This window comes from Hordeum vulgare, chromosome 5H (assembly GCF_904849725.1).
Source record: "Hordeum vulgare subsp. vulgare chromosome 5H, MorexV3_pseudomolecules_assembly, whole genome shotgun sequence".
NCBI lineage: Eukaryota > Viridiplantae > Streptophyta > Magnoliopsida > Poales > Poaceae > Hordeum > Hordeum vulgare.
This window is the reverse complement of record NC_058522.1, coordinates 321,791,520-321,803,078: the sequence shown is the minus strand read 5'-3', so window position 1 is coordinate 321,803,078 and position 11,559 is coordinate 321,791,520. Positions and strand designations below refer to the sequence as shown.

General features: G+C 41.5%; 1 protein-coding gene and 1 long non-coding RNA gene across 2 annotated transcripts; both read right to left on the bottom strand.

Annotated features, from left to right (window-relative positions):
• Positions 1-1,840: 1,840 nt before the first annotated feature.
• Positions 1,841-2,721, bottom strand: LOC123397741. Its single transcript, XR_006610015.1, has 3 exons — positions 2,579-2,721; positions 2,286-2,476; positions 1,841-2,181 (listed from the first exon to the last, which is right to left on the bottom strand). It is a non-coding gene; the product is annotated as an uncharacterized LOC123397741 (long non-coding RNA).
• Positions 2,722-3,477: 756 nt separating this feature from the next.
• On the bottom strand, positions 3,478-4,525 carry LOC123397740 (neural Wiskott-Aldrich syndrome protein-like). The gene has a single exon (XM_045092276.1). The coding sequence runs from the start codon at positions 4,470-4,472 to the stop codon at positions 4,029-4,031; it is 444 nt and encodes a 147-aa protein (XP_044948211.1). The 5' UTR covers positions 4,473-4,525; the 3' UTR covers positions 3,478-4,028.
• Between the last annotated feature and the right edge of the window lie 7,034 nt (positions 4,526-11,559).

The following is an 11,559-nucleotide window of genomic DNA, read 5'->3' as shown; positions in this document are numbered from 1 at the left end:
AATATCATCGTACTACTAACAAACAATCTGCAAACAAACAATAATCCAGTGCAGGACTATATAATATAAAACCTGAAATAAAATTCTTGTAATATAATTATGTGGACGCACACCACTGCACTAATCTACAATGATCCAGTGCCTTTAAGTTACTTTTTTTTGCGGGGTAATGCCTTTAAGTTACTTAGCATCATACAATCTATGAACAAGGCGCTGGAAGAAACTCTTACACATCTAAAAGGCGGACAACTAAATGCTAGTAGTACACAGGGGGAAAGGAAAGGAAAGGTAAGTAAATTCGTAGTGCACACATACCTCAGTTAATAGTAGTGGTCTTCCTGAACAATGTCACACTGAACATCAGATTTATACCAATCTTGGAGGCAGATCAAGGCTTCGACAGTCTTGTTGCTCAGTCTATTTCTATAATTGCTTACCACATGATGTCCAGTACTAAAAGCTGATTCAGATGGTACCACGGAAGCTGGTACAACAAGAACATCACGAGCTATACAAGAAAGGATGGGATACTTCGAAGAATGAATATACCACCATAGAAGAATGTTGAAATTGTCTTTGCGATCGAATGTTTCTTCCTCCAAGTATCTATCAAGCTCATTAGCAGATTGGCGTTGCTTCTGGTGCAAGTGTTGATCCCAATCTGCCAAAGGATCATTCTCATCAACCATAACCTCATCAGTCTTCCGTCCTTGAGTTGACTCACTCAATGCATCTCCCATTTGTGAAGAATATTCTTCAAACAGGCTATTAAGAGCTTTTTTCACAGCATCCAAGTGGTTCTCTATATCTGAACCAAAGGCTTGTTTTAAACGAAACTCAACGAAGCTTAGTTTGAATCGAGGATCAAGGATCACAACTATACAATTTGGCAAATATGACTCGATCTAGTACTTGTCAAACTTTGCTTGCATCACAACAACCATTGCTCGAATAACATCATTCTATGACGATGCCTCCTTCTGAAGTAACACTCTCACATTCCATATTTGATGGAAGTACATATTTGAGGTAGGATAACTTGAACCAGAAACTACTTTTGTGGCTGTGTGAAAGACTCTTAACATAGCACAAACAGTTTGAGCTCTTTTCCACTCTTCCGATGATGGACAGAATTTGTAATCCTTGTCCCGTCCAACCAAAGTACGAAATGCTCTTCGAAATGGGATAGATAACTCTAACATAAGAAAGGTGGCATTCCAACGCGTTGGCACATCGACTGAGGGGAGTTTGCAAGAAATACCAACTTCTGCAATTACTGCTTTCAACTTATCCAACTGAGAGGGGAACACTTAACATACTTTGCACTCTCTCTTATATTATCTATCACACCTTTCATCACTGTCAACCCATCTTGGACAATCAAATTTAGCACATGGCATGCACAACGAATGTGAAATAATTGACCTTCAATAGGCAACATATGCTTGCTGTTCAGATTTTTTCTTAGATAGTAAACCATTGTGCCATTAACAGCTGCATTGTCTAATGTTATACTAAAGAGTTTGTCTTCAATATTCCAATATTGCAAACTCTTTAACAATACATTAAACATTTATATTCCATTATGTGGAGTCTCTACCATAAAAAACGTTATGATCTGTTTTCTCAAAGCCCACTTTGTGACAAAATGTCAAGTTATGCATAGATATGAGAAAGTTTGTTTAGAAGTCCACATATCAGCTCTTAAAGAGACTCTGCCACTATATTTCTTGAAACCTTCACGGAATTTTAATCTCTCTTCATTAAACTGTTCCACGCAATCATCTTTAATAGTACCTCTAGAAACCATGCTAAACAAGGGATTCAAGCTTTTCACAAAGTCTCGAAAGCCACTATACTCAACAAATGAGAAAGGTAACTCATCCATTACTATCATTCTAGCCAACAACTTTCTAGATGCAATCTGATCAAAACTCCATTGCTGAAGCATAGATCCATGAGGAGATGAAACTGAGGACTTCAACTTGTCAACAACAAGGGACAAATCTGACTTTTTTTCGCAAGCAGCCAAGTGCCTTTGTACACCATTAGTACCCACGCCACATCCAGCTGGAAACACCTCAAGACACTGGTTGCACTGAGCTTTGACAAGTATGTTATGATGATAAATAGGTTTGGCATCCCTCCAAACAACAGAAGTTAATCTTCGTGTCTTGTGGACTGTTAATTGGAAGCATAAAAATAAAGTCAACTCACAAGAACATTTTTAAAGTTGTAACTATATACAAGAGTAATTTTGGAAGAGAAAAACGAAGCCAACTCACTACGTGGTACAAATGAAGTAGTTGCCGAAGAAGGGGATCCTAATATAGATGATGACATCACGGACGACTTTTTTGAGGCTGCAACTCTCGCTAGAACCCCAAGGGAAGACCTCCATGTGTTAGCCACCGGTGATCCTACCAATGGGGATCTGGTCACTCTTTGGCCATGTGTCATAGATGGAGAGTCTCGACTTTAGATAACAAAACAAAGAAAATTAGACCATGCTAAGAACTTAAAGTAAGGTACAGAAGCACATTTGTGTTATGAAGTGAGGTTTAATATAGAAGCAGACTTGTAGCTCCTCTCTTGTAGCTCCTTGGATAAATTCAGAACGAGCATGTTTCCTCTTCCCCTGCAACTCCTCCTTTTGGCTTTTCCTCTTCTTATCTTGCTTCTTCCTCTTCTCTTCCTTTTCTCTTCCCTCTTCTCTTCCAGCCTTTTGCTTTTAGCCTTCTGCCTTTGTTTTTATTCTACCTCTCTGATCTGTAATGCAAATGTTGGGGTTCAAAATATATATCAAAAAATACAGTTAATGTCACAGGACAACACATGAGGGCGAGGGACTTACTTCTGTTGCTCTTCAATAGCATTCCACACATGTTGTTCATGGTCCATGGCTTCCCACTTTTCAGTTTGCTTGTCGATTGTCAATGCCACTTGGTCGTCACCCATGGTCACTTCAATGAAATCTGCATTGAAATGTCATATTAGATGTTTCAGTAGAACGTAAGTTCAGATTTGGTTCATCTAACATTCTAAAAATAACATCGACAAGCATTGGCTTTCTAACATTCTAAAAATAACATTCTAACATTCCTAACATGTTTAGAAATAACATTCTAAAAATAACATTCTAACATTCCAAACATCGACAAGCATTGGCCGTCAAACATTTAGAAGGGAAAGCTTGATAAAAATGAATCAATGCAAGCAAGGGAACAGTACACAACCCCACCTTGCCATAGCACATAATGTATGTGCTCCTTTTAGAAACAAAAGAGTACCCTTTCTGTTAACTATTACTAACAAAATGAACATGCCATTATATGCTTATAATCGACAAAAGGTAGACAAGTAAGACAATAACCTTCTAACCAAAACAATTAGCAGCTTATTAATGCACAAATTCATTCCCGAATCGAGCATGCCTGATGGTGGTCACGGCAGAACAGATTAAATATTTCACATCGATTACTGCAAAAACTGAATATTATGTATCCTTTTGCAGAAGCACAGGATGCCCTTAACCACTTAACTATAGACCAAGGATGTACACTCTTTTGTTACATAAGCCCATTCGCAGATGTATATGGTTAGTGAGATATTTGTAAGTGTTATTATTACACATGAATTTGAAATGGAAATAATCAAAGCATACTTTGGTTGCCTGCGCTCTTCTCTCTACTGGGTCTTTTTTCAGTGGGGATCCGACAAGAAACTAGTGCGGCGGGGGGTACCGGGTAACTGTACTGTCACATATACTACTATAGATGATGGAAATCGCAGAAAAATTCCGTTTTGGCGGTGAAGGAAGTGCCCGAATCACAGGCTGGAATCCGACGAGAGCAACCGCGGGAGCCGAGCCCGGAAGTGGAGGAAGCCACCCGTGAGAAGTAGGGAGCGGTGAGCTGCATGCCTACTAGGAGCTAGTACTCCACTAGCAATCAATCAGCTGGCTGGGGAAACCGGGAGCAGTCGCCGAGTAGCAATGAACATGCACAGGCACAGGCACAAACACGGATCTACGCGCGGCGCGGGAGGCAGTGGAGCTCCGACCAAGAAGGGGCAGCAGCCCGGTAGCCCGGCGGTGGATCACGGTGTCCACGCACGGGCACGGGCAAGAACCGGGGCCGAAAAGATCCAGTGAAGCGCCCGCTGGGAGGTGAAGGTGAGGTGAGTGGAAGGTGAGGTCTGTGCATTCCTGGGAGCAGAAGAGGAGGAGGCGGGGGAGCAGGTGACAGAATTGGGGAAGGAGCAGCCACACAAGGCTCGGCTTTCTCCACGATGACCCCCTTTGACGGCGGAGGAGGAGCGGGAGCCAAAGATGGCATCGGCAGGATGAGGGAGAGAGCAGAGGACGCATTCCCGCAAGGTTCTGCTCGATCCCTAGCGATTTCCTTGGACGGTGGTGGCGGCTCTGCTCGATCCCCGGTGATTTCCTTGGACGGCGGTGGCGGCGGCGCCATGGATCAAGAGCGGGATGTGGTGGCACGATGCGGAGGAGATGGGGCGAACTAGGGCATGGTTGCAAAATTTATGGACTACCGATGGGCTTTTCTGGGCTATCCATTTATCCCACTTAATTTTTATGGGTGTCCACAAAAGCCATTTAAGAAAAAAAATTGTGGATGACATACGTGGGACTAGTGGGTCCCAGCGCCATTTACATCCTCAATTGTGTTTTATGTTTAAATTAGTGTTTGTTCCAAGTTAAACCTTTGGGATGACTTGTATGATTAGTATAATTAATACGGTGCAAAAACCAAAACTTTGACGTCCAGTGCAGAATTTCTATGATTTTACTGGAACATATTTTTAAGCTGAATTTTTTACACAGTATTTCTGTACAAGTTATCAGGTCTTGCTAAGTTCTCGGAGTTATTGGGTTTACAGAAGTATAGGCTCATAACAGATTATTATAGACTATTTAGTTTAGACAGATTCTGTTTTTGCTTGCATAGTTTGCTTGTTTTGATGTTGCTATGGATTGTATCGGAAGGTATAGGTCATGGAGAAGTTAGAGTACAGTCCCTATTATGCAATAATGAAATATTAATCAATTTAAAATTGTACCTAAGTATTTGATATGTTGCTTATACTAACGGATCTCACGAAGTTTTGTTGAGTTTTGTGTGATTGAAGTTTTCAAGTTTTGGGTGTTATCGCGATGGACAATAGAATAAGGAGCAGTGAGAGCTTAATATTGGGGATTCGCAAGGCACCCCAAGGTAATGTTCTAGGAATATCCAAGCATCTGAGCTTGGGAATTCCCGAGAAGTCGTCCCCTCTTTCGTCTCAATCCATCAATATGTCACTTGAAGCTACATTTTTATTCATCACGTGATATGAGTTTTTTCTTGGAGCGTCGTTTGCTTTAGTTTGATTTTTATTTTTAGTTTTCCACAATCATATTTTACCGCACACACCAACCTGAGAGATATACACATTTATCATGATTTGTTAGAATACTCTTTGTGCTTCACTTATATCTTTTGAGCTAAACAATTGCTCTTGTACTTCACTTATATCTTTTTGAGCATGGTGCCGTGTAGATTTTATAGAAATATTTGAAATCTTATTCTTAAACTATATTTGTTTGAGAGTTAATAAACAGTAGTGGTAATTTGCATGGGTCATAAAGCTAGTCTAGAAATAATAGGTATTCAACGAATGATAACCAAAACCACCATGTTGCACATAAAGAGAAATTGTGGGTTGATGATATTGATATGGTAATATGACAAAGGGGTGAGCGTATCATTGTTGATTCATACCCAAATGACGGGCTTCCTCGAATGCCCAAAGTCTTCATGAGCAAACAGGTTTGATGCACACCCCACTTAGCTTCCTTTGATATTTCATACACTTATAGCTCTAGTGCATCATTTGCATGGAAATCCCTACTCCTTGCATTCGCATCTACCGATGGGCATATCCATAGCCCGTTGGTACTCCTAGTTGATGTGAGACTATCTTCTCCCCTTTTACCCCTTTGATACCTACCACCATATTCTATTCCTCCATATGCTATGTCCATGGCTCACGCTCATGTATTGCGTGAAGAATACAAAGTTGTTTCACTTTGAAAATTTATGATCCAATTGCGTGACACGGACACTGTGGTGCTTAATATTTGTATTATGTGGTGAAGACAGAGCCATGCTTTGTTAATATGAAATATTATTGGGGTAAACATTCTTTTGGATCGTATACTTTGAAAGATTGATGATTTTGTTACTTGTGCTTATAATTAATAATATATTGATGTTTGTTGATTCATCTTTTTTAATGAGCATACATGCAAAAGATTACATATTGGATATCATGTCACATCAAAAATTCTGTTTTTATCATTTACCTACTTGAGGACGAGCATGAATTAAGCTTGGGGATGCTTGATTCGTCTCCAACGTATCTATAATTTTTTATTGTTCCATGTTGTTATACTATCATCCTAGGATATTTTTTGGGTCATAATTTACTAATTTATATTATTTTTTAGCACTAACCTATTAACCCAATTCCTAATGTGAGTTGCTGTTTTCTGCGTGTTTTTTTGTTTTTCAGGTTTCAGTACCAAAAAAAGTCCAATTGCTACGGAACTTTTTTATGAGTTTTTGGACCAAAAGAAGACCTCGAAGCTTTGGAAGGAAACCTGAAGACACACATGCCCCCCCTAGGCAACAGGGCACGACGAGGGGGGTGGTCGCGCCCTGATGCCTTGGCGAGCCCTTGTGGTTGCTCTTGCCTCGTTCTTTGGCCTATAAATTCCAAAATACTCAAAAAACCCTAAATATAATACATAAACACTTTTTACATCGATGCAAGTCTCTATTCCATGATGACCCCATCTAGATCTCCATTCCGGCACCCTGTCGGAGGGGGGGGGTCGATCACGAAGGGCCTCCTCATCAACCTTGGTGCCCTCGTGATGATGTGTGCGTAGTTCACCACAGACCTACGAGTCCATAGTTAGCATCTAGATCTTTCTCTCTCTCTCTCTCTTGATCTTCAATACAATGATCATCACATCTTCACTTCGATCTATCCGATGTAATTCTTTTGTATGGTGTGTTTGTTGGGATCCGATGAATTGTGGGTTTATGTTCAGATTATTCATGAAAAATATTTGAGTCTTCTATGAGTTTTATGATTCTTATTTGCATGATCATCATAGCTTCGTAATTCTCTCCGATCTATTGAATTGGTTTGGCCAAGTAGTTTCGTATTTATTTAGTGAGAGGGGTGCGTTGTAGTGGGTTTAACCTGGCGATTTTCCATATCTCAGTGACAGAAAGGGGACAAGTTGTGTCTTTGTGTTCCTTCCACTAAGGATAAAATCGTGGGGTTTATTCATATAGGTCGAGTTTACTTTATCTACATCATGTCATTGTTCTCCAAACATTACTCTATTTTACTTAATACTCTAGATGCATGCTGGATTGCGGTCGATTGGTGGAGTAATAGTAGCAGGTGCAGGCAGGAGTCGGCCTATTTTTCTATAGACATGATGCCTATATTTACATGATCATTGGAGTAAAAATGGCATAACTATCCGTTGTTCTATCAATTGCCCAAGGGTAATTTGTTTACCCACCATATGTTGCTTTGATGAGAGATGCCACAAGAGAACACTATGGCCCGAGGGTCTATTCGCTTATATATTCAGAAAACTTATAATTTCCTTGCTATTATTATTTGTTTTTATTTTATTTTTCAAGTCACAACTATCTACAATTATCTACACACCTCATTTTCTTGTAAATAACGAGATCAAGGGGATTGACAACCCTCTTGCCCGCGTTCGGTACAAGTTGTTTGCTCTTTCGTGTGCAGCCACTAAAGATGGTTAAGGATTGATATTCATATTGGTTCGATAAACCTTGGTTTCTTAATCGAGGGAAATACTTACCCGCATTGTGCGCCGATAACCTATCACTCTTCATGGAAAAAACCAATGCAAAATCACAAGTATCAGTGCCCACAAGTAGTCCCTAGCACAAATGCCCCTAATTACACTAAAGGCCGGTTTGCGACTCGCAACTACTGCTTCTTTGTCGTGATGATCCCATATCGGTTTCATGTCATAGTATCCTGGCACACTTATACGGTGGTGGTGTGTGTGTTCTTATTCTAAAGTTTCTATTGCATGGCACTCTTCTTAATAAAGTCTTCATAGGTCCCGACCCTTTTGAATTATGTCCAGTATTCCTCTTTAATTTGGGGGCATGAGGTGATTGGGTCCTTGCCTTGACTCAAGTACTTCTTATACAACACATCCTTCCAATTTCTCCGACTATCCTTGGCCTTCTTCGGTGCAGCATTTTCCGCCTGCTATCTCCACTCCAGAGGAACATTTAAGTGCTCCATGATCTCTCAAACTATCTTGTGTCGTGTTTCTGTATCAGCTTGCCGAAACCCCGACAGATTAATGTTGAGCCTTGCCCTACCAACTAATCCATACACACTACTGAATCGCGCGTGTGCTTTATCTGGTTTAGTTGTAGCCCAAGATTTCAAATTGATGTCAGCTACTTCGTATACACCTTTAGGCTAGTGCACGGGCTTTCTTGGAGAGTTTTTCTCTCTCTTGACCGAAAGTGTGAGTGTGGCAGCTTTATCCTATTCCTCATTTCTTGATCCACGATCATCTATTGCAGACATGTTGGTTTCAGAACCACATGAAGATACATCAGCAAAAGTATGATTGTCTTTGCAGCTAATCATCATCTACACAGGACACATGTGAAATTCAGAAAAGCGGGATAATCATAAATTAAAGGTGACTGCTTGGTAGCAAGATGTCTAAACATGGCATGTGATCACATAGAATAGTGCGACTACTCTGTTCGTTTTGTGTGACTCGTGCACACATGATACGTAACTCGTCAATAACTAATTGAAACAAATACAACTTATATGTAGTTAGAAGGTAGATAATGAACATAAATACGCTCCCAATTATTTAATAACCAATTTGGGGATAAACCGAACCAAATAGGAAAAAGGATTGTGAGATAATAGACCTCACCGCGATGGAGGGCGGCAAATGACACGTTTTTTGTGCAAACCCAACAAGAGAGGTGAAGGTACATGATTGCTATGCTCGAGGGTAGCTAAAGATAAAATGAATATGGAGTGTCGGGACCCCGATCCTAAGCCATACAATTCCATCTTGTAACACATCATATCACTTTGTGGCCTCATGCACGGTAATCACCACGGCTGCGATCTTACCTTGCCCGGGACCGTTTGCGCCTTTTGGCTCACGTATATGACCATGTCGCCAGCAATCATATGTCAGAGAACCCGGGTCGACATGGCTAGTTATAAACTCAAGTGGCACATCCGTACAGGGACATGCATACATAACCCAGCAAAGCAGGTGTCGGTCAACAACATGTGTAGACGAGTCGTAGCAAGCTACAGGGACTCCATTACACCACGTGAGATTTCCCCGGAGGACACACACATCAGCAAATAAGGATACATGTCGGTCAATCAATGTGTCCAAAGAAGCAGCAAGCTACCAGGGCTCAATGGAAGAACAGAGAGGCATCTCCCCGTAAAGAGTACTACTAAAGGCACACAACTAGGTGTCGAATCCGACACATATCAATGCATTTCAAACATACACACAATATGCACAATATGTGTAGATACAACATGGTATCACATCATAACTCTACAACATATCATTTATTTAATAGGCTCCAAAGAGCCAACATAGTACAATGTTACAAACAGAAGGGGTCACATGACCCAACATTCAGAGCATACAAACATCAAGCGGAAGTTACATGTCTGGGTACATACATCTATTAAAAGCGGCTAGAAGAGCCTGAAAAAGTTACAACGACCCTACTATAGGAGCCAGACCACTATCTGGGTTCCCAAGCTATTCCATCGACGTTAGCATCAACAGGAAAACATAGAGAGAACAACGTCTATCTCCGCAAAAATGTAATTAAGCAACAGTGAGTACGAAGGTACTCAGCAAGACTTATATCACAACTAACTACATATGCATCATGTATCAATGAACGGGGTTGTGGGGTTTACTACAGAAATGCCAGCTTTGACCTTTGGCTAACCTAAACTACAACAATGTTTCATACCTATCTCGTCTCCCTACGAGAGAGCGCACACGATGTTGGGGAACGATGCATGGGAAACAAAAAAATTCCTACGCACTCGAAGACCTATCATGGTGATGTCCATCTACGAGAGGAGATTAGATGCACATACCCTTGTAGATCGCTAAGCGGGAAGCGTTAAGAAACGCGGTTAATGTAGTGGTATAGCTTCGTGATTCAAATCACCGTCGTCCCACTATCCGTTCCGATCTAGCGCCGAACAGACGACGCCTCCGCGTTTAGCACATGTACAACTCGATGATGATCTCGGCCTTCTTGATTCAGCAAGAGATACGGAGAAGTAGATGAGTTCTCCGACAGTGTGACGGCGCTCCGGTGGTGGTGATGATTGATACGTCTCCATCGTATCTACTTTTCCAAACTCTTTTGCCCCTGTTTTGGACTCTAATTTGCATGATTTGAATGGAACTAACCTAGACTGACACTGTTTTCAGCAGAATTGCCTTGGTGTTATTTTTGTGCAGAAATCAAAGTTCTCCAAACGCCCTGAAAATCTACGGGGAGCGGTTTTGGAAAATATGAAAAATATATGCGCCAAGTTCCACCTGAGGGGGTGGGCCAGTGGGCCACAAGCCCTGGCTCCGCCACCACCCCCCTGGTGGTGGTGGGCAGGCTTGTGGGGCCCACACGGCTCTGCTGCCCCCAACCTCAGGTCTATAAGTTCACTTTCGTCCTAGAAAAAATAAAAAGAGAACTTTTCGTTGCGTTTGCGATACGGAGCCGCCGCCACCACCTGTTCTTCATCTGGAGGGTAGATCTGGAGTCCGTCTTGGGCTCCGGAGATGGGAAATCGTCGCCATCGTCATCATCAACCTTCTTCCCTCTCCAATTCCATGAAGCTCTTCGTCGTTCGTGAGTAATCTATTCGTAGGCTCGCTGGGCGGTGATGAGTAGGATGAGATCTATCATGTAGTCGAGTTAGTTTTGATGGGGATTGATCCCTAGTATCCACTATGTTCTGAGATTGATGTTGCTACTACTTTGCCATGCTTAATGCTTGTCACTAGGGCCCGAGTGCCATGATTTCAGATCTGAAATTACTATGTTGTCACCAATATATGTGTGTTTTAGATCCGATCTTGCAAGTTGTAGTTACCTACTATGTGTTATTATCCGGCAACCCCGGAGTGACAATAACCGGAACCACTCCCGGTGATGACCATAGTTTGAGGAGTTCATGTGTTCACCAAGTGCTAATGCGTTGGTCCGGTTCTTTATTAAAAGGAGAACCTTAATATCCCGTAGTTTCCTTTTGGACCCCGCTGCCACGGGAGGGATGGACAATAGATGTCATGCAAGTTCTTTTCCCTAAGAACGTATGACGACACACAGAATGCATGCCTACATCACATTGACGAACGGAAGCTAGCCACATATATCTCCGTGTTATAACTGT